Genomic DNA, 22998 nt, shown 5'->3' on the forward strand with positions numbered 1-22998 from the left:
TGTGCTAGAAAGAGAGGGAAGGAAGAGGATCCCAAATGCCGACATCTAATGGCTTTTTCATTCCTTCCCTATGAGAAAATTTGCCTTTGCCCCAAACCTGGCAATTGCTTTAAATATGAGTGTGATAGCAAGTAGTACTCTTCAGTCACCTAGGATATGTCTGGTACACTAAGGGCAGTGGCACATTTAATACCATCAATGGGCTAAATATGAGCGTGGCTGATTTCTTTTGCTTCAGATGCAGACGGAAAAGAAAAGTACTGAACCCAGAAATCAATGTCAACAGAGGGGAAAATGTTCCTGGACCGTGATGGAAAGCATAGTGTTAATTAAATGCAATGCAAATGAAATCAAATCACATTCCTTTTGCTGAAATGCAGTAGAAACCAGATACAGGACTGCATGGCAGTCCTTTTATGAGAAGCCAGTAAATAGATCACCTGATACTGTAAGCTTTAATTTACAAGCAGAGAATCCCACGGATGTTTTCACACAGTCCTTTTAATTCGGTATTTTGATCACCTCCTCTGAAGAAGGTTCCCTGTTCACCAGAGTCCCCATAATTTTAGTTGTCCTACAGCATTTCTTTCATGTTTACAGTTTGTCCTGTACTTGTATCTGGCTGGTACCACTCAATGCCAGTGGTCTTCTCATTAGTTTTTAAACTGATTAACTTGCACCCCATTTCTGTTACTCCAATTCAGAGATTTTTTCCCATACTGTAATCCATCTTCTAAATTAGAAAAAAAAAACAACCACCCTCTAACTTGTCACTCGTTCATTTTCCCAAGATCAATAGAATATCTTTAGAAGCTTTCTTCTTGATAATGATCCTTTCAATGTAATTTCTGAAAATTAAATACTGCTCTTTCTGCTCTTAGCTCCTGTTGAGATATGCTATCAACTATTTTACTTTAATCTAGACAGCTCTGGTCCACCACAGTAACTTTGTCTAAAGAAGGAAGCCTTCTTTCTATACATACCATAATAATTTACCTCCGATAACATTGCATTGCAGTTGACTCTCTGCTGTGGTCTGCCAAGCTCTCTGTCATTCTTCCCTTCAAAATCTGCCCCAGCAATTCTCACCTTCTTGAGACTGTAATTACTTCAGAACAGCCTTTCTTGTCTTCACCTTAAGTAGAAGGTGCTACCCTTTAAACGTGTGGGCATTTGTAACCTTTATCCTTTTCCTACCAAGCAGTGCTTACACAAACACATCTCTGGTAAGAGGAGGCCAGAGGAAGAGAGAAACAGATGGAGAAGCACAATCTGTATTTTCCCTGGCATTGCCGTTTGCCTGCCACGTGGCAGCTGGCAATGGTGGGTCATGTTGACAGTAAGTGTTAATGTATGAGCTACAGGTAACACTGCAGGATACATGTCTTCCCTCCTGCATAACAGGGAGGGTGTGTAATTGGGATACATCTGTGACTGAAGCGTTTTGGTACTTGAGTCCATTTAGCTTCCACTCTTGCATCTGCTTCACGAACCACACCATACTATCAGATATATGATGGTTTCTTTGCTGTACCGCTGCCCTTTTTGAGTGTGCCTGAAACTCTGTTTTGCTCCTCTTCACGAGGGATTGAAGTTACTGTGCAATAACACATTCTTTTTCCATAGGTTCACTGAAGGAGCGCTTGAGGTTTAAAAGCTGTCCTGGGAATTAAAGGGGCAATAACGATTGGGAATAGGCTGGCTTGTGAGTTACACAGGGAACAGGTAAAGTCTGAGGCCTGCCAGCTGAATAGATGAGCTTCTGGACAGGGTGACAAGTATACCTCTTCTCCGTTACAAGAGTAATGAGAGGCTGAGGAAGATAATAAAGAATAAATAATAATAAAGTCATGACACCTTATAATATTGTTCCATACGTGGGTGATGGGTTATTTTTGCTAAAATGTTGCAGGACTGTGAAACTTTGCCCCCCAAAGTCTGATGGAGCTGTACACCATTTGGCTTCTTAGGTGCATCAGAAATTAAGAGTTTTCAGTCATCCAAATGCCCAAATGTAGCTTTACAGGGAAAAGAGACCTCTTTCTTACCTAATTAAATAGGTGGATTATGAATGCAGTGACTGAAGGCTTGGAAAACAAAAGGAAGTCAGAGAAGTTGGAGGTAAACCCACTGGTGACAAGGGAGGCACATAACATTTGGCGGCTTAGCTCAGTAACTACCTGGGTCTGAAAGGAAATTTCTATTGAGGACAGATATCTTTGTCAGGAAAGAACAGCAGGCCTTTTGAGGCCCTCCTTACATTTTTTGGGGGGACTGGTAATGAAGGGAAGATGAATCTGTGACCACGAGTATGAGAACAGGGACTGGGATGTTCACTGTCGGTTCTTGTCTTCTCCTCTGGACTTGGTTTTATTTGGTAACATGACTTTATTGCTGTTTGTGATCGGTGGGTTTGTCAGTGAGGATATTTTAAAATGTTACAGAGATTTCATTGCTCAGATATGGGGGGGAATATTCCCTGTATTTTCCTCATTGAAACCAAACTCTTGTTGGAAAAAGTCCAACCATAACTTTTAAAGACTAAGTTGTTAAGTTATGAAACGGGTTGTATTTCATAGACTGGAGAAAGTCAGCTAAACCCTGGGAAATCAGCAGGAGGAGCGTGTATGTAGTAACCGGTGAGAAGATGACTGTAAGTCAGCAGTGTAATAGAGCTGTGAAAATAACAAATATCATCCAGTGATGGCGATGTAGGGGAGTTACAGTTCTATTGAACAGATACCGGCAAACTCCTCTCTGGAACAGTGCACCTAGTGCTGACCGTGCTTGTTCAATAACATGACCTGAAATTGGAGTAACTGCACAGAAGGGCAACATAAAGAGCCTGTCTTATAAGATGAGAAAGACTGACACTCTTTATCTCTAGCAGCCAGGTAGAGTGAAAGAATTTTATAGCCATCTAGAAATACTTTTGGAGGAGAAGACAGGTGACAAGTCTGTTTAAGCCAAATTAAGTATGCTGCAAAAATCAGTAGGTATCATTTAGCATTGAAGATATTGTCATTAGTTATTAGATGTAGATTTCTAAGTGCTGAAACAACACTGAAACCATTCTGGAAGTGCTTCCAGATGGAACTCTGGGTCAAAACAACCAAGTCCTTTAGTGAGTTTAAGAAGTTTGAAAAAAAAGTATTATAGGATGCTTGCAAAGCACCTGGACTTGGTGAAGAACGTGGCCCTTCTTGTTCTTGATTAACAATGGGCAGAACATGGGGTTTGTACAGTTTAAAAGAACTAGGAGAATATTCAGATTTTCTGTGCATGAAGAAGACTATAGCTTTCAAAAGATTACATGCCTTAATAAAATACAATTTAGTGCCAAAATTTTCGCTATTTTGTACTAGCCTCAATTAGCACCCTTGTTGGTAGTCTCGGGAAACAAAGGCTGCAGCGAACCCAGCTCTCTCCCCGTCCCTGTCAGAGCTGCTCCCTCAAGGTCGGTTCTGATGCGTAGTGCTGGGGCTGTACAGGGAAATGCACACAGACTGTATCCCTGCTGAACTTGCTCTGTGAATAGATAAAAGATTTCACCACCCTCTGCTGAAAATGGATAGGCAAATCCAGCATCATTTGTGAGCAGAAAGATTAGTCTTTAGCTGAAATAAATGCTACTACAGTGTATCCTTGAGAACTCCCAAGGCAAAGGAAATACAGCGTAATTTTGAGTCAGCTTCATGTGTTACAAATGCAGTCTGATTTAAACCTCATTCTAAAAATTATGCGTTGGTCTTTAAATACAGAATTGCATTTCAAGATTACATGCTAAAGCATTTAATTTTTTTAATTTAATTTTCAGACCGCTTTGATCATAAGGCAGCAGCTATGCAACCACTTTCTTGTTCTGTCTTTTACCTTTGTGTTAAAAGATAAAGTTTTACTATTGTCAGGCTCCTGAATAAGAGTAATAATTTTAAAATTAAAAGACTGTCAGTTACACATGAAATCATGCTAGCTTCCTTAGCACAAATTATGTTAATATAAACCAGATATTTAGAAAACAAAGAAATTAACCCCCATCCCAGAAAGCCAGAGGAGCATCTTAAACTACATACCCTTTTCTGTATCTGTTTGTATTGATGAAAAAAACCATTTTATTTCTTGACTGATCTAAAAAAAAAATATTGTTGTAAAAGGCGAATAATTATTATTTCTTATCCTGTATCTTAGCTTATGGTCTCATATAGGAATATTAAGTCTTGTATAAGAATACTCTGCAGTAAGCAATCAAGTAAAGAATTAGTCTGAAGTCAAGCTTCAGGTTTTTGGAGTTCCTGTGTATATGTATTTATACAGAAACGTGTGTGTGTGTGCACGCACATCTGATCACAGCAAAGTCATCTGGTTCTATGATTGCAAAATGAGCTTTGAATTATTGAATCCTATGATACACCTTTCCATTACATAACCTAAATCAAATCCCCAGATGTACAGATTGTAGACTAGAGTACATGTGATATTTTAACAACTTCTCTTAATTATAATAGGTGTTGGCCTTGTTATTGCTGATGAAAAACATATACACATACATATGTTTGTGCGCATATACTTCCACATTCTATACACAGTTATTTGGCTATTTTTGTTCCAAATTAAACATTTGCTTTGCAGACATAATTTTTACTTTGCACGTATTCTTTAGCATGCACGTTTTGATTTATATGGACCTGAATGTTAAGTACATGTTTGTTAAAGTGTTTTTAAAGTACAGCTGGGATACAGAATTACAATGAAGGATAAGACAGGAATTCATATTTATTTTGATAAATAGAAAACCCTCTCAGGAATGGAGTTGTCCCTCAGGAATGTTATAGGTAAAGTTTATTCTGCCTTATGGCCTGGTGATGGACTACATGACCTTTCAAATTCTCCTCAAGCCCTATTTTATGATTCTGTGATCAATCAATTTTGGCATTTGACAGTTGCTATACATATCTACAGCTAAATCTACTGCCTTTAATATTTAGAATAATTTTTAATTTACATATTTCACACATTAAACACTTTTAACTGCATTTCAAATGTATTCTGAATTATTTGGTAATAAGAAAGGATATAGGTCTCATTTGGTTATTTAGCAAATGTATTTTTTCCAGCCTAAAACATACTACAATGCCAAATTTCTATGAGACATTGCAAGGCTATACATTAATACTCTTTAATATACAGATCTCTAAGGGTTTATATGCTGTTGATCCAATGTTATTCCCATTAGTGGTAATAACTAGGAGATAATTCACTTCATTTGGAAAATGAAATCCTGATTCTCAAAGTAGTTTCAGTAACATTCAATCTGGAATCAGATTATTCTTTATAGCATGTTAAAGTCATGGCAAGGTGGTCTTCATCTTGCCAGTGTAATTTAGCCTCACAAATAAGTAATCTTGTTAAAATATCATGAGGTTAATAAAAATTGATTTGTGTGTACTAAACCCAGTGAATGCTAATGAAGGATTGGGTTAGGAAACCTTAGTACCAATTTTAAGTCTTTGATGGCTCCCCATTATTCTAGGATGGAATGACTCACTGGATTTGTGGAAACGTTTTAAAGCCTGAACATCCTTCTAAGACTGGATAAAAATGCACTGCAGACTAATGTATCTTCTTTAGAAATCTAATTTTAAACACCTGATAGTGTGGATCACTGTACTTGTTTTACCTCACATGCAGTGAATTGTTCTCCAAACCATGTAAATGCTTTGTGGTTCTGCCACTCTCTGTTATTTGTAACTATCTTGCCATATTGTATAAACCGTGGTTAAAGAGATATTGTAAAGATTGTAATGTAGTCTCTGTACATGGTAATACCACCCATTTAAATGACAGATATTACATGGTGTATCTGTGGTGTAAGGAGATGCATTTAGAACTTCTGTATGTTCTATCTGAAATAAAAGTCTGTGTAATTTTTAATTTGTTAGAAGATAGGTGATTTTTTGAGGGTAATTATATGATTATCATTAGGAGTTATATGGGTTATTGACAGCTAAACCCCCTGAAATGATGAAGAACAAAAACTTACTTTGCAGAGCCACCAGAAGCTTTGCACTCTGCTCACACCCTTTGAAACTTACAACATGTTATTTTCTTTCAACAGAAAGCTTTTCTTTACAGACTACGGGAATGCTGCCAAGGTTGAGAGATGTGACATGGATGGAATGAACAGGACATGGATAGTAGACTCTAAAATTGAACAGCCAACTGCTCTTGCACTAGACCTCATCAACAAATATGTGTACTGGGTTGACGTATATCTGGATAGTGTGGAAGTTGTTGACTACCAAGGGAGAAAGAGGCATACAATAATTAAAGGCAGACAAGTAGGTATTTATTTGCAAATTAGTAAAAAGTAGTGATATCAGTAAATGATCATATATAATGCTAACAGTTACAGTAATTTCAGGGGTTTTTTTTCACTTTTTTATTTCAAATGTGTTTGACAAAAGATCCAGCGGCATATTTTCTTTTTTATTTGTAATTTAGTCCATTTTGCAACCTACGGACAAGCTTCCATGCAGTGTCTCATTAACAATGCACCATGTAAGTCACACTCCCCATTGAAAAAGACTTCAGGAGGGAAAATATGTAGTGATGGAAAAATACTGGGGAATAAATTGTTAAAAATATGTAAACATTCCGTTTCAATTCAGGAAGGAGAGACAGGTACAAGGATGTGAAAGAAACAGAATAGCAAAAGCTATTCACCCGTTCAGACCAATCTGGATGCACTGAAATCATATTTTATTGATGGCAGTGACGCTTTTCATGGTTGGTCCAGATGCTGAGTCATAAATACAAAAGCTGAGACTGTATGAGTCTGAGCAGTGGTATATCAGTCTGTTATTGATGGGAGTGAGGTAGTAGGTAGCAGGGAGAGGAAGGGTTCCGTGGCAGTTTGAAGGCTTTTGTAAATCAAGGGAAAATTAGCAGAGACCAAACTGTTCCTGGATGCTACTTGAACTCCCAGAGCTGGTGTGGGTACCATGTTTACATCTGCTTATGCCTGAGGTTAAACCGAATATGTAAAGATGTGCAGATAGAATAAACATTTTGCCTATTCTCCTGTCATTCTTTCCTTGCTTCCAAGTAATCACTGTTTACAAGGAGACAATTGGGTAGCATAACCACCATGTGAAAATGGCCAGGAAATGTGACAAAAAGCAGCATAGGTCACCTGGCTAAATAGCAAACACTTTCCTATTTTTTACCAAATTATTCCCAGTCTTTAGCCAGTTGTCCTGGAATAACAGGTCTTGTCAACATTTTTTTTCAGAGAGCATTTTGAAATAGATACTTAAAGAAAGCCATTTTCTTAAGCAACTAAGGAATACTTTTACAGCCTTATAACTGACTTGTACTAGTGTCATAGGAGAGGTTCTTGTTCTTTCTCTTCTCTCTGAAATTTAGATGCAAAAGAGGATTTTTTATCAAGTTCAGAGAGATTCTTTCTTCTATAAATTAGCTAGGAAAGACTGATATCTGTTTCTTTCAATATGGGTGAATGATGTTAAAAAATTTTGTCACCCAATTAATCACTGCTATCACAGAAGGAGAAGCATATTTGTTGTCTTTCCACTCAAATGAAAAACTTCTCGAGTTTTTTTGCCAGTATTTGCCAGGATTTAGAATGACTGTTATTCCAAGTTACTCCTCATTAGTCCAAGGAAACAGCAGACCAGAAAACTATTCTCAAGAAATTTCAGGGATTAAAGTTTATTTTGTAAGTACAAGCATATCAAAAGGCAAGCTTTGTGAATGATATGGGCTTTTATGATTGATAGCCTGGGTGGCTTTCAAAGGGCTATTTTCCGTAGCAAGCAACATTTCCATTCATGCCTAAGATAGCTGGAAAACTGCATGAGGTGTAAAACACAAGAAATGCATTAATTAAATACAAATAATTAAGTTATTATAAAATGCATTGTCAAAACAGTCAAATAATTTTAATAGTGTAAATATTGAAAAGTTCTCATGTGTATTAAATAATAAAGCTTTACACTGAGTGCAAATGAACATAGGGAAGAAAGGATTGTAATGCAGAGATTTCAACAATTTGGTACAGGTGCATCATTGTTCTCAAGGCTGTTTTCCATGTTACTATAATTTGATTGAATTTCTATTGGATCTTAATCAAACACTTCCATTGATCTCAATTATTTTATTTATTTTTATTTTTATTTTGGGTAGTAACAGAATACGATGGCAAGATTTAGCCAACTGGGGGTAATTTCCAGAAAGGACTGAATCGTTTGATGCTTGATAGCAGGTTTTTATTTGGTTTGGGTTTTTGATTGGGGTGGGGGTTTTTTCAGGGTTTGGTTTGGTTTGGTTTGAAGGTTTTTGGTGAAATACATCTTAATTTGTGAAGTAAATGATCTAAGTAAATACTTTGTCGTGAACAATTTATTAAACTAATAAGTTATTCAGCATGTAAATATCTGAACATCCACCAACAAATTCTCTTTAATTTGTTCAGCTTCCAAAATTGCCAATTAGATCTTTTACATGTTCTACATCTATAAATGAAGCGCAACGGTTAGATTATTGAACACTTCCTGTTCGAACTGTCATTGGCTAGCTAACTAACATCAGGTAATTTTTAATCAATGTACCCAGACACATCACAGATTAATACAATTTTCAAATTCACTTTTTGATAAGCAAGCAGTACCATGTGGCCACAAGCATAATCAAAGACGCCAACAAAAAAGGAACACACTCATAGTTGACGGAATTTATTTACTTAAGAAAATATTCAGTGGGTATATCTAGCCATACTTGCTTTGTTTTTATTATAACATAATTTAAAAATACATCAATTCAACCTATAAATTGTGTTTTACATATCTATATTTACTATGTTTATTAGTTAATTCTAGTTAATTTATCTTAGTTTGCATTAGTTAATACTAAATAAACTCGTGCACTTTAACAATGAAGGAGTTTTTAATTTAAAAGAGAAAAACTGGGAAATTCAGAGGGTAAATAAATTTGGATTGCTAAATATTTTGAAATTTCTGCCTTTTTTCTACAAAGCTCTTCTAATTATAAACATTGGACTACAAGAATGTGAACTATACTTGTGGATTAGTTTGTGATTATTATTTTGAAATGTTTATCGACATGTTCAGAAATCCTCTCATACAGTTTAACATGTACAATTGATAGTAACGTTTATGTTTACAAGTCATATTTATACCTAAAATATTCAGCTAAAATAATTACATAATTTTTTTCTTTTGCAGATTAGGCATCTTTGTGGTTTGGCAGTTTTTGAAAACTATTTATATACAGTCAATTCAGATAACCTCAACATTTTACGAATAAACAGATACAATGGCTCCGATGTTCAGTCCCTTGCTAGACTTGACAATGCTAAAGAGATCCGTGTATACCAGAAAAGAACTCAAACAGCAGGTAAGATCAAAATTCCTGCTTCTAGGAAACATAAAACGAAATGTTAGGTGTATGTGTGTTTAAAAAGGTTCTTCCAGAAGAATGTATCGGAAGATACAGTGAAAACCTGTCACTGTGGCAAGACTTTGTTGCTTCTTCATCTGCACAGCTTTCTGTATCTCTGAGCTCCTAACGCAACTGCTTCCTGAACATTCAGCTTAGAGAACTACTCAAAGAACCCGAGTCTGCAAGTTTTCTGGCTCCACACGCTCAGTGCTTTCAGAATTTAACAGCTCCACAATTTTTAGAGGTCTAATACCATCCACATGCTTCAGTCTTGGGCTTTAGAGATTCCTGGTTTCTCTGGGCCAGCTTTTCAGGCAGACTTATATAACCTCAAGAGTGGTCCCATCTTCAGGTTTGCCAAAAAAGCCTAGAGATGTGGGCAGCTAGCTTGCCAAACTGCCAGCGCAATTGGTGAGAGAGGTAACTGCTGTTAAGTTCTCCTTGGTTTGTACAAATATCATCTTTGCCATCTCTGAAAGGAATCTTCATTTTCATTTAGAATGAAAAGCTTTTTATAGTCTTAGAATTTTTTATAAAATAGCAAGGGTCAGGCACTGGCACAGGCTGCCCAGGGAGGCAGTGGAATCATCATCCCCAGAGGTATTTACAAACCGCATAGATGTGGTGTGTAGTGTCGTGGTTTAGTGATGGCCTTGCCAGTCCTGGGTTAAGGGTTGGACTTGGATGATCTCAAAGGTCTTTTCCAACCTTCATGACTCTATGAATCTGAGGTCCACAATCATCTTGTGACTCTAATCATGTCTCTGATTGCATACTTTCTGCGTTCAGAACAGCAGTGTTATTTGTGGGAACTTTGTGCAAAGATATCAAGATCTGAAATGTTTACAGCAATACTTTGTGGGGACTTTTTTGATACTTCTGAGCAATAAATTGTTACCATGACTGCTTAGACAGAAAAGCTAATGCGTCTATTCTGGTGATCGACGTCAATGTTATTAAACAGACTGACTGCTTTTAGAGAAGTTTCTGAAGTGGGAGCGAACTCTACATTGATGAAGCCTGGGTGAACTAATTTTCACCTTATAGCTGAGGGCATTGATTTGCAGATGTCAGTTCCTGAAGGAGGCTGCAAAGACTCTTTTCCCCCTCTTGTAACCCTGAGGGAGTCAGAGAGGTTGAGTAGAGGAGAGACATGAGCACAGTGTAATCTTTTATTACATCCTGTGATTACTCTGCTCCTCTTGCCCTTTTTCACTCTGCTACTTCTTTTGTTTTGAATGGACATGTTTGTTGCTTGTCAAGATTCACTGTAAAAGCTGTCTTGAGTTTGGTAGAGTTTCTGTATTCCTTTAACAATATCAACCTTAAACCACTTCATTACTTTTTTTTTTTTTTTTAAGAAAAACAAACTAAAAAAAAAAGCTTGAGGGAAGGGAGAAAGAAGAGGAAACCATTTTTTCTGAGCTAAAATACTGTTGGCCTGTTGTAAGCAAGCTTAGTAAATTTAGGATAGCAAAGTAGATTTTGTTTTCTCATCAGGTTTACATTGAAGAGTTTAAAAAATGATTTTGATATATTAATCTGCTAATTTAGAAGCACACATTTCAAAATATGAAAAAAAAATGAAAAAAAATCAAAAACGAAAGGAATTATTTGGTTTCTTCAGCTGGATTTATCTCCCAGCTGTACAAATACAGAAAAATGCGGCAAGGCTCATTCTGTTCTTCAGTTTCTGCACAGGTATCTGCCCCAGAAAGGTGCTGTCTAATGGAGCTGAATGAATAGCAAACTGTGTTGGCATGGGATTCACTCTGTTATCAAAAAACCCAACCAATCAGCCAAATGAATCAAAGCAACAAATAAAAAAAGGGCAAAAGTGTCAGCTACCCCAGGGAAGTGGTGCCTGGCTAATGCTGTGCAGAACTTTATTCAAAAAGGGGTGATCGCACACAATGATGGGTATGGCTTGATAGCCACAAGATGGCCCTTTAGATTCCTTGTCTGTTTTGGCTACAATTTTAATAAAACACCTTCCTTTGTAGTTATATTCTGCCGAAAGATTTATTGTGACACATGTTCCCTTTCTTTCCTATCTAAACTTTCTACATGCTGATGCATATAATTATCTTGCTTTAAATGGATTTGAATTGTACTGGTTTTCATCCACCCTAGTCAGAAGCCATGCATGTGAAGTGGACCCATATGGAATGCCGGGGGGATGTTCCCACATCTGTCTGCTCAGCAGCAACTACAAAGCACGGACTTGTCGCTGCAGGACTGGCTTCATCTTGGGGAGTGATGGCAGGTCATGCAAAAGTATGTTATTTAAATCAAAGAGTTTGTTAGCTACTAATATTCCAGGGCATAGTTCTGGGTTTTATTTAACATGTTTATTGATATCAATAGAAATCACATGGGCTGCTTTTGGGTAAAATTGGTTTGCAACATGTACCTGACACTTTGTTCATGTACTCCTTTCATTCTCTTAAAATGATTTGATTTGGCTTAGTTCATAGAAGTGACAAATTACAGCTGGGATGCTCTTTAAAGAATTCTTAAAATTATCACAAGTTTTATGTTAATTACTCTTACGTCTTTCTTTATATACTGTGCATTCTTACAGCACATAGGTACTGAAATGCTGTTAAATACTTTGTTACATCCCATTTCTACACATACAATCAACTTGTAACTCAGAAGTAGAACATTTCACGTAAATAACTCAAGCAAGGTTTTTTCTCATAGTACTTTGTGTAAGCAATTTTCATTTGTATAACTACGGCTATTCCGAGCATTAGATATACACAATCTGTTGGTCACCTACAGCGAACCAGACAGTTCTGAAGGTTTTAGGGAACACCTATCTATGTCTGGTGTCTTGGTCAAATAGCATTGGTTTAGTTCAGACAAAAAGCATGCAATTAGATACTTTGATGGATGCTGGTAGATGGATAGATTTGACTTCAGTCAAACCTCATATGGTCTTCACTAACAATGCCAATAAAAAATCCAGAGAGGCAATAGGAGAAGTATATATTTTAGAGAATTTTAAGAGGAATATTGATACTATTAAGTATCTAAGGTTATTTATAAGTATCTTAAATGAAAGAAAATCACTTTACTGTTTCAGTTATTTTTCAGTAATTCAGTTATTATTCAGTAATTAACCTACCTAATTAAAATGTAAAAATATCCTGAGAAATAGGAAATATTGGTATGTATGTTTTGTATCTCAGTCTGAAAGAATAGTGTGTGTTGTTGTATTCCTTCCCATTTGAAAGAAATGTACAGTAATCTTTTGTCTTGTTTGTTTCTGAGAATTTTCGGGTGAAAAATATGGTGGTTCATATTTGCTGGAGTTTATGGTCTTGTTAAATTTAATGATTACTAAAGTCATGGTCTCCATTACCCTGATAGATCCTAATGAATTGTAAAACTGCGTGTCTACAAAGATATATATGTCCACATCACAGTAGATGCAAAGTTATTCTGTGATCTACCATTGCTTTTCAGTGTGAACTTTTACAGAGAAAAATAATTAGATATAAGCAGTTCACTAAAGTAATTTGTATTTTAATTAAGGTAATGCAATTAGCTAGATTTCCTGAGTTTAGATACATTCAGAATATATGAAAGTTTAATTTTTGGTATTGAATAATATTCCTGCTCCCCCACTGATTGTGCCAGTTAATTAAACAGTGACATTATATACTGTAAAGAAGATTAGGCAGCATCAGTTGTTTATGTTTGTAATCTTTCTTTTGCAGGACCAAAGAATGAATTGTTTCTTTTTTATGGGAAGGGACGCCCAGGAATAATACGGGGAATGGACCTGAATACCAAAGTATCTGATGAATACATGATCCCTATAGAAAACTTGGTCAATCCTCGTGCTCTGGACTTCCATGCTGAAACCAATTACATTTACTTTGCTGATACTACTAGTTTCCTCATTGGGCGACAGAAGATTGATGGCACAGAGCGAGAAACAATCCTCAAAGATGGTAGGCAATGCTAACTGGTAGTGACATTCAGAGTATTTTACTAAGGAGAAGCTGAATTGACATTTACGGATAATTTAAAGCCTTATTTGTAATCTCTCATGTAAAACAGACCCAAACTAGACCTTGAACAAAGCTGGAGATGTTTCTTTTTTTACAACTTACTGTTTATTCTTCCTGAGTACAGAAATGTAGTTTGGTCAGGTTGCTCTGTGGAGAATTATTATCTTGTCCATTTAAGCTTATATCCCCCCAGTGAGTTCCTATGTCTCCACTATTCTTTCAGAAGTTAGATACAATAGATCAATAATGTAGCTCTTTGTAGTCATTTGCTGAGCCATCCTGTGTGGTTGTGGACTTCTTAAAACTTCTTTCACTTCAACCTGTATCACAATGTGGATTCTGGAGCTTATGCAACTATTTTGGCAGAGTGAGACTTCCTATGCAACTATTTTGGCAGAGTGAGACTTCCTTAGTAGTTGCAAACTCATTAGAAAAAAGGTATTGTCTTTCCTGATGCATTTTCCATGGTATATGTGGAAGAAACAGGAAGACCTAAACATATTTTAGAACCTTAATTTAGATGTTTGTACTATTTATTATACCAATGAGAGAAAATACCAGCAGTTCTCTAGTTTCCACCTCTCCCACCACACTTCAGAGAGTCTCTCAGTTCTAGAATCTTATCTTGCCATACTAAATGCTATTTCAGTGATAAAACCTCCAATTTGTTCAACCCATATTTCTTTCTCTTTTATGGACTCTTTTCATGACAGGCTGCTTCAGCAGGAGGTAACTACTTCAGCTGAAATCCATTCTGCAGTAATTGTTTTCTAGTCCTCAAGAAAATAAGTAGTATGAATATTCATCTTGTCCTTCGGAGAGCTTAATAACTGTACTTGTGAACCCAAGTTCGAGACAGTGAAAGAAACTAAAATACCTTCGATTTAGCACAGGGATTTTCATTCCCTGACATTCATAACCTATGTTTTAATTCAATTGCCGCAGAGAAGTTATCTCTAGTTTGCAGCGATATGGTGGTGTTCTCGTATAAGGTCTCTCTGCAGACTTCAGCATCTGCACAAATCCCTTCAGCAGTAGTTGCAAGCAATAGATGGCTCTTTACCCTGTTTTGGTGATTACTTAATAAAAGGCAGCTGTCTGGGTAAATAATGAATACCCAGCTGTCAATCTGGTAATTCTTCATTTCACTGCAAATATGGAAATGGATAATATACATCACAGAACTTCCAATACTAACTTTCTTTTACTGAACAACACACATTTCATTTTTCAACAAAGTAATCCAAATGTGAAGTAGAGAAAGGAGCAGACAGTATGTTGATTTAAACATTATAAATAAACCAAGGAGCATCCTTGCTGAAAGGTGTTGATCAGGTTAGGGTTAGACTAAGCAAACATATCTAACACGAATAAACTTTGTATACCAAACCAGCAAATGGAAGGCACTCTCTTAAAAAATGTTTAACTGGAATTTCTACTCTTTATAAGTACAACATAGCAAATTATCAATGCAATACCAAAAGAGTTACGGATTATCCGATGATGTATTATTGGTGGTCCTAATACTTACAAAGACCAAAAAAATTTCACTGTCATTCTCTACCCACTCCTTTCCCAGGAGCTTACATTGTTAGAACTTGGTGTAGTTTCATAACTTTAAAGTGTGTTTAAAGAGCACTTGTTAATCTATTTTTCATGGTTTCAAAAATTAATATGTCCTCCAGCCATACCACCTCAGCTTTCATTCTTGTCAACTCTCAAGAACTCAGCAGGGACAGATTAAATGGTTCCTTGGTGGATGGCTACTAGGGAAAATCACGTGTGTCAGGAGGAGGTTTAATATTCGCTCTGAACAGCATGCTGCTAAGGAACTCTATCTGTGGTAGGTGTCAGGTCTCAGACTAGAAGTTGTCATTTTTTTGATTATCCAGTTTTACAAGAAGATACGCTAGCTCAAAACAACAGCGTAACTCATAATTACGGTTTGCCTACATGAGAGCCTGATCCTACAAGCTGTTGACTGGGAGTTGAGAACGCTGAGCACCTAACACTGCTGGAGTTTGATTTCCCATATAGTTTCAGCTGTGATTTCTTATTCTTCACTTCAGGAAACAAACTGCTGTGTAGTATTGATAACTATTTGACAGCCCACAGCATGGCCCAGCCTACAGTTGGTGGCACAACTGCAAAAGTGTATTTTCACCAGCAACAGAAATTGCTATAATTAAGGTTTCAAACTTGCAGCTGAATTCAGTTTTTTAAATAAAAAAATGGAACAATCCAGACATTTTTAAAGAGATTTGGATAACATTCAGTTGGAGTAGAATGAATTCTGGGGGGTTTTTTTGCTTGTCTTTAGCCCCCTTATGTGGTTTGGGGTTGCTAAGAGCCTTAAAATGTTCTATTATTCACTTGTAAATATTAACAGACATGGTCACGGGCTAACGTTTTGCTTAAATACGGTCAAAATAAGTCTGTAAATATCTTTGGAAGCTGTTTAGCAGGTTGGTATATTGAATAATTATTTTTTCCCCTGTTCTCATGTTAATCCAGTATTTTAGGCTCTGTTAGTGCACTTGATCTAACTGACATTAATGAGCTAGGCCCCTCTTTACCAAATTATACGCTGTGCTTATAATCTCTTGCATACTTATAACCAATGTGGCAAATTGTTGACTCAAGAAATACGAGTTTTTAAAAACTTTGTATCTATATTCAGTATATTTGGAGCCCACATAACACTACTGTTGATTTTAAAATTCTGGTAGTATTTCCAGTTTACAGTTCCTGTTTACTACTTGATGTGAGGCCCACCTAAAGAGTAAGGAAGGCATTTAAAGCTTTTAGATAGTTAAATAAAAGTGAACTTTAAACCATAACTTCACAAAAAGATTGTAAAATGTCTTTGTATGGTTTTGCTGTACAATCCTCCTTTATTTTAAAACATTCTGATATATTTAATATATAATCACCATGAGTCCTTTTTTTTTTTTTAATTAGACTGTATTTGGTTTAGAAACAGGTGCTCTGAAATTGCTGCAGAAGGCATGGTAGCTCAGCTACAGTAGCTATTAGGCTAAACTAAACAGATTTGGAGCAATATGCTTGTATATTTTAGGCAGTATCTAGCATTCTAGTGTAATAGTTTTGCAAATGATATGAAGATAGTCCATATTTTGGCTGTTTCATCTCCCAAGGCAAAAATAAAAAACAACAAACATTTTCATTAAAAAGCTGGTCTTACTGCTATAAAAACTGTGTTTAACTCAAAATGTCTTGGTCAGACAGGTTAAAAATAAAATTGTTTTTTTGGACAAATCACTCGTTGTCCTCAAGCTTGATTTTAGTCATGTCAGTGTTTTCCTGAGTTGAGCAAAATCTGCTGAGATTCCTCTGAGCCCTAAAGGGTCCTTTCACTCCTGAAACTTGTCTTTATTGCCTGTTCTGTTGAACAGTCTTCCTTTGTGAAGCTTGGGCTCCCAGATCCTTGGTGAGATGTTCTCTTCTTTTCCCTACCATATTTTGCACTTCTCTTCTCCACATAACCTGATCATTCCAGGACCAAAAGCCACTCTCCCACTTTCAGAGAGTTCCAGCTGACTCTGACATTGCCTTTGTAAAGGAATGAGCAAAGACACTGAGAGACAACAAATAAAACTGACAGTATCCATCAGCCTGGGGAACCTGGCTGAGCTGCTGGCACTGATCTCACCCACTCTGACTAATACACAGCTGTTTTGTACTTTGGATGATTCGTGTCAGACTAAGTAGCTGCTGGGTTAGGTACTTCATCATACTGTTGTTTCATATCCTCCCATCTGGAGAGTGATTTTTTGACACCATTGCTTCCTTCAGGCTTTTTAGATCACAGGGAAAAATATTTCCCCCAAAATATAGTGATGTTTAGGTGTATCTGAAATAGGATAAAAATTTTAAAACCATTTTGGAAACCTCTCAGCATATGCCACTTGTTTTTTTCCATAACCTTCTCACGCTGTGTCTTACAGGATGTTGTATCATGTCTACACCTATGACTATTTACTAAATTTAGACCTAGTTTCTTACGTGAACAAGGTTTAGTTGATACTTTGGTGGGTTTCTTTGTCTCTCTGTAGTATCATTGGGACCTTCAGAATGATTTCAAGGTAATTTGATATACAGGGCAGAGATCCAAGTATAATTAAATGCCTAAAGTTTTGTAAAAATAGGGACATGATATATCAAGGACTGTTGACTTGCAAGTTCGCTCATATTTTATTGATTTCTGCAGCTGGACATAGCAACATGAACACAGAAATTGTGAAATGGAATTATAATGGGAAAAAAAAAATCACTATTCCTCAGCTAAGTAGTAAAAACCCAAGAACACACAGATACAGAGATAGTCAGGCTTTAATTGCTCCCATGTTCAAAGAACTACATGTTTAAAAATGGCAGCTGGAGATGTTATGTACCTTTACTTTTTGTTACTGTTCATGTCACTGCAGGTGGTTGATTGCACTTTGCAGTTCAAGGGTTAAGGAAAAAAAAAGCCAAACAAATCCTAGGAAGTGTAAAATACATCACAGTTGTATGTATATAGTATATATGTAAATATATAAATCTCCATTAGTGTTTAATTTAACACAAGCAATATGCATAGGGTAGAATGATTAAAAACTTGGCATGATACACAGCATTAAAGCTAGAAAGAATCCTGAACTAATCTATACCTTGTCAATTTCTTCAAGTCAAGTAAACTCATTTCTCAATTACCTTCTATGTTATTGTCAAGCATGTCTTTCCTTTTATGTTGAAAAAAATCTCATTTGCATGTTTATCTTTATTCATCTGTGTTGTTTGTCTGTTGCTGTCCTGCAGACAGAGGATACTGATAATGGAAAAACCAGTTTAAAAATTACTACATGGCTGTCATGCTATGAATTTCAGAAGCCACCAACTTCTCATAATTTGCTGTTTTTAAACATTGAAAGCATTATACCTGAAGTATCACTCTTAATAAGGGGATACTTTTAATTTTTAAATTTTAATATACAGTGTGAGTTCATATTATAATCAATATACTTGATTATTGTATTTTAAAGCATTTTGCTTTTTTTAAAAAGGGTATCTATACAAAATTAACAAAAAACCACATTTTGCAAGTACAAGGTATTTGAAAACATTTTAGCTCTGTTAACTTGATAGGGAATATGGTGGTATTACAATCACTAAAAAACATTGTTCAACAATAACACTATGAAGTAATTTATCATGTTACAATGCTATTGAGATTGTAACGGCACCTTTTATAGGTGCTGTTATTGCATCCAAGTGTATAAAAAGCGCAGTATTTCATTTATTGGGTAAAACTATCATATTTTATCTTCGTGTACTGTTGATGACATACCATATGTTATCTGCAGGTTATAGTAAGCAGCAAGTTTTCTGTACAGCATTGTTTCGTAGGCTGTGACTCAGTAAATGAGCTTTGCATTCCTGTCTCACAAAAAAAAAAAAATATTCATTTATTGTAGGGAATGAGATAGTTTATTAGAGTGATAGTCAGTAAATGTGTTTGGGATGTAAAAAATATTACTGGTGAAGAGTTTGTCCCAAGGAAAATATGTGTAACATGTTGCAAAAGAAAACTAAATGTGCTGAAGTTAACAAATGTTCCTAAGACCTTTCTGATAGTACTTACTGACTGCATTACGGGGAGGCACCTTGGTGGCCAAATCTGAGGGAAGGTTTAGATTATGGCAACACAGCACCACTACACAATGCTGTTAGAGTAAAAATGACTCTGATAACAACCTGAAATGTCCCAAACCAGCACTTCAGGACTTCATGGGAAGCTGTCTGGAAAGGTGAGGGTTACATCTGAGATGTCTGGCAGCACAGTTCAAATAGTAAACAGCTGTGTTGGGTTTAGCAGATTTTCACAAGTGTAGCTGGTGTAAGCAGGATTGAAGTAGGATCAGTGATTTTGTCACATCAGCACTTCTTAAAAAATGGTAATATGTGAATTTTTGATGTGCATTGCAATGAAAATGTCTCTGCATATTTGTTTTGAGAAAATCCCTCAAAAAACTTCCAGTGTTGATCAGAAAGTGATGTAAAGCACTGGTGGGAGAATGAATCTGCAGAAAGCTTGTGTCTAGATGGCATTATTGGCATTAATGTGAACAGGAAGTGTTTAACAAAAACAAGAAAAAAAATTACACAAAATTTCCTTTTTTCAAGCCTCAACGATTCCTGCCATTGAAACTGTGCTGTAGGATTGTATATCCAAGTATAACAAACAAGTAATACACCACATATTGTCAAGAAGCATTGCAGTAAAAAGGGTTAGGTTTTTAGTGTGCTTTTATTTTTTGAGTTTGGGGGGGTGTTAATCTTTTCAGCTATACCAGCCTTCATTTTTACCACAGCAAAGCGAGGCACCACTTCGGTGCCACGAGCTCTCAAGCTGAGTGGCAGCGCTGGAGTCACAGCTGTTAGGCTGTCACTAAATATCTGTAAAACAGATATTTTTAGTCCAGATGACCAGCTCGCAAACCAGTTAACAGTAAAGCGAGCCACGCCACGTTTGACCTCGGCAAGGACACTAAAGCAAGCAGCCGCGGCTCCCTCAGCCCTGGGCGAGAGGCAGCTGCACTGCCTGTGACTGGCCCCATCCACCCTGAGGCGGCAGGCTGGGAAAGGGCAGGCACTTGTGAGGCACTGGGGAGCAGAGCCCTGCTTGAGGGGCTGGGCCTGCCCAGCTCAGCAGGGGGTTTAGCCGCAGTGATAGGCCGCCAACAGGGCTGTTAGTGAGTGCTCTGAGCCAGGCACAAGCCCTTGCCTGGACTTAACAACGGGCCCCTTCACAGGGTGCGAGCAGAGCTGGGGAGTTCGGGCCAGTGCTGTGCTCTGTGTGTTGGCTGCTGGAGGGGTGCATAGAGCAGGGGCTCCGTCCTGCTTAATGAAGTACATCATGCAGAGAATGGGGAAATGCGGGTAACAAGTGCTTGGGCTGCCAGGGCCTGTTTAAAGGTGGGGAGGGGGGGCAGCAAAGTGGCGGTCACAGCTGTTAAGCCCCCTCGGCATCACCCCGGCCCGCTCTCACCTGATGAGGGGTGGGAGCGCCCCGCAGCTGAGGCGCTGCCGCCTGGATCACCTGTGTGCCTGGGGCTGCCTCAATCTTTGCACCGCCACAAGGGCCGGCAGAAACTGACTGGAAATTCACCATTATTGCACCCTATGCACTTGGACTTTGAGGTCTTTCTGAAAGAAAAGGTATGATGAAAAAGTACAGAAAACTTTTTAGAGACCATATGCTGTCACTTAAGGAGTTGGGACCGTGTGGGAGAGGGCAGCGCTCAGGTAATGTCACTGGGCGTTGGGTAATCTTGAGGGAAAACGTGTTGCTCTGGGACTTGTTTTACAACTTCTCAAAGTGGGAAACCTCCGAGTTCTGTGTAATGAACAGCGTTGGCTCATTTTGGTTCTGGATGGAGCCCTATCGCTGTCAGCCTCATGAGCCCTTGGTACGTTCAGGGGTAGCATTGCCCTTTGCCTGTCTATTGCTCGCTGTGTCTATACTCTGCATATGTACTTAGCCGTGGAGAATAACTCTTGTAGAATTCTTGCTTACATGTTTTGCAAGGTCAAGGGGACAATGGAACAAATGGAAATTAAATGCCTTTTTTTGCTTATTTTTAATAAGAGTGAAACTTTGTTTTTTTGGTGAAAAACAAGATAATTTAGAGCACTAGAGATGATACCAGAAGCTGTTCTTGATTTGAGTGATGCTGCTATTTAGGGTTTAAATTAAGTAGGGTTTTGTTAAATAGTGATTTTTTCCTGGGCCAGCTGTGGTTAATATATGAAAGCTTGTGGCTTAATACAGAATGAAGTTTTAGGACCAGTCTTTGTCTTTTCTAGGGTGTCTTCAGCAAAGACTAATTCTGACAGACGCAGCAAATACAATTCAGCTTCAAGGAAGTAATCTAGTTTAGCTATATGGGCTATATATTATCCATTGTTTATGTTCTAACATTATCCATTAGTATAAATGTAAAATACTAATGTCTTATCTTCTCTCTCTCAACAGATCTTGATAATGTAGAAGGCATAGCAGTGGACTGGATTGGAAATAATCTTTATTGGACAAACGATGGCCACAGGAAAACAATTGCTGTAGCCAGACTGGAAAAAGCTGCTCAAAGTAGAAAAACTTTGTTGGAGGGTGATATGTCACACCCTAGAGGAATTGTTGTTGATCCTGTCAATGGGTATGGAGTAGATTAATTTATGTGGTTTAATGATTGTCTTCATAGTATAAATATGGGGTTGAGTTTTGCTTAGGATGGGGTTTTTAGACTCCTGTAGTAGTCTGTAATTCTACAGTAGTCTGTAATATTTTTAATTTCTGTCCAGCATTCTTGCCTGAAGCCCTTGTGTATGCCCAGACATACTGTCCAGTTAATCTGAATGTGATTCATCTTTTTCTCAAACGAATTGTCAGACCTGTGTGTGTTTTTAATACTAAGTGAACTTTATGATGCTGTCCTTTATTCTTTTTAAGTCTCAATTTCTGAAGGTAGTTATAACCATATTCTTGTACACATTGGTTTAGAAAACTAAATGAGACAGGTACTTTTCATTACTTACTAGCATAATTAATTATGATAGCCTGCATAATAAAAAGAACATTGTATTAGTGTGGTGTAATGATGGTTTACCTAAAAATTCACCGTTACATTTATTCAGGGAATTGTCACTGGAGAATGATGTAGGCAGGTAATTCTAGTGTGGCTGGATTGATTACCGTTTTCCTAGTACTGGAATGTATGTACGCTATCAGGTTTTCACTTTTGGTTTCTCCTTTGAGGAATGGAAGTGACTGTGGAAAGGCTACAATTAATAAAGGTCAGGTAGTAAGGTTGTAAAATCAGACCAGAAACCATAGCCATACCTACAATTACTTTGTTAAATTTTCCAGCTCGGTAAATGCATGGCACAGGAAATAGTGTATAAAGATGTATTGTCTGAGAAGGGCTATTATATAAAACACTTTTCTAATAAAATAACATGCCTTTCATGATTATGTTTCTCATGGAAGCTTTTCCTGAGGGATAGCATTTATTATGGGATTTCAATTACATTTAGAAAATATTAGTCTTGATTTAGCCAATGTAGAAGCATTACCTGCGTATTCAGATACAATTAAAGCGCATCAATGTAAATGTTTGGTACTGTAAGCATGTTTTGGCTTTTGATATGATAACTAGAATAAGTACAGACAAAAAGTTAATGGAGAAAAGCTCAGTAATTGCTGTTGAGCAGTCATGTAAATATTTGTAAAACATATTTTGTCTTCCAATAGAATACATACCACACTGACCTGCATCTCTGCCCAAGCTTTAGGGCGCACACTGGTTTTTTAGTTCTGTGATTAAACTTGGTGTTGTTTGAGTCAAACATACAATGAAGTTCGTAAAGCCTCATGGATCAAAAATTGGTTGATGTTCTTAGCACGTATTTACAAAGATATTAAAAGAAAGTG

At 37.1% G+C, this 22998-nt stretch overlaps 1 protein-coding gene across 1 annotated transcript in view; it reads left to right on the top strand.

Annotated features, from left to right (window-relative positions):
- Positions 1-22998, top strand: part of LRP1B (LDL receptor related protein 1B) — a 380905-nt gene that overhangs the window by 67735 nt on the left and 290172 nt on the right. Inside the window, exons 5-9 of the mRNA XM_040604928.1 lie at positions 6116-6338; positions 9264-9435; positions 11614-11757; positions 13209-13445; positions 21544-21724. Coding sequence (XP_040460862.1) covers positions 6116-6338; positions 9264-9435; positions 11614-11757; positions 13209-13445; positions 21544-21724 — 957 coding nt within the window. The remainder of the gene's footprint in view (positions 1-6115; positions 6339-9263; positions 9436-11613; positions 11758-13208; positions 13446-21543; positions 21725-22998) is intronic.

This window comes from Falco naumanni, chromosome 8 (genome assembly GCF_017639655.2).
Source record: "Falco naumanni isolate bFalNau1 chromosome 8, bFalNau1.pat, whole genome shotgun sequence".
NCBI classification, from domain to species: domain Eukaryota; kingdom Metazoa; phylum Chordata; class Aves; order Falconiformes; family Falconidae; genus Falco; species Falco naumanni.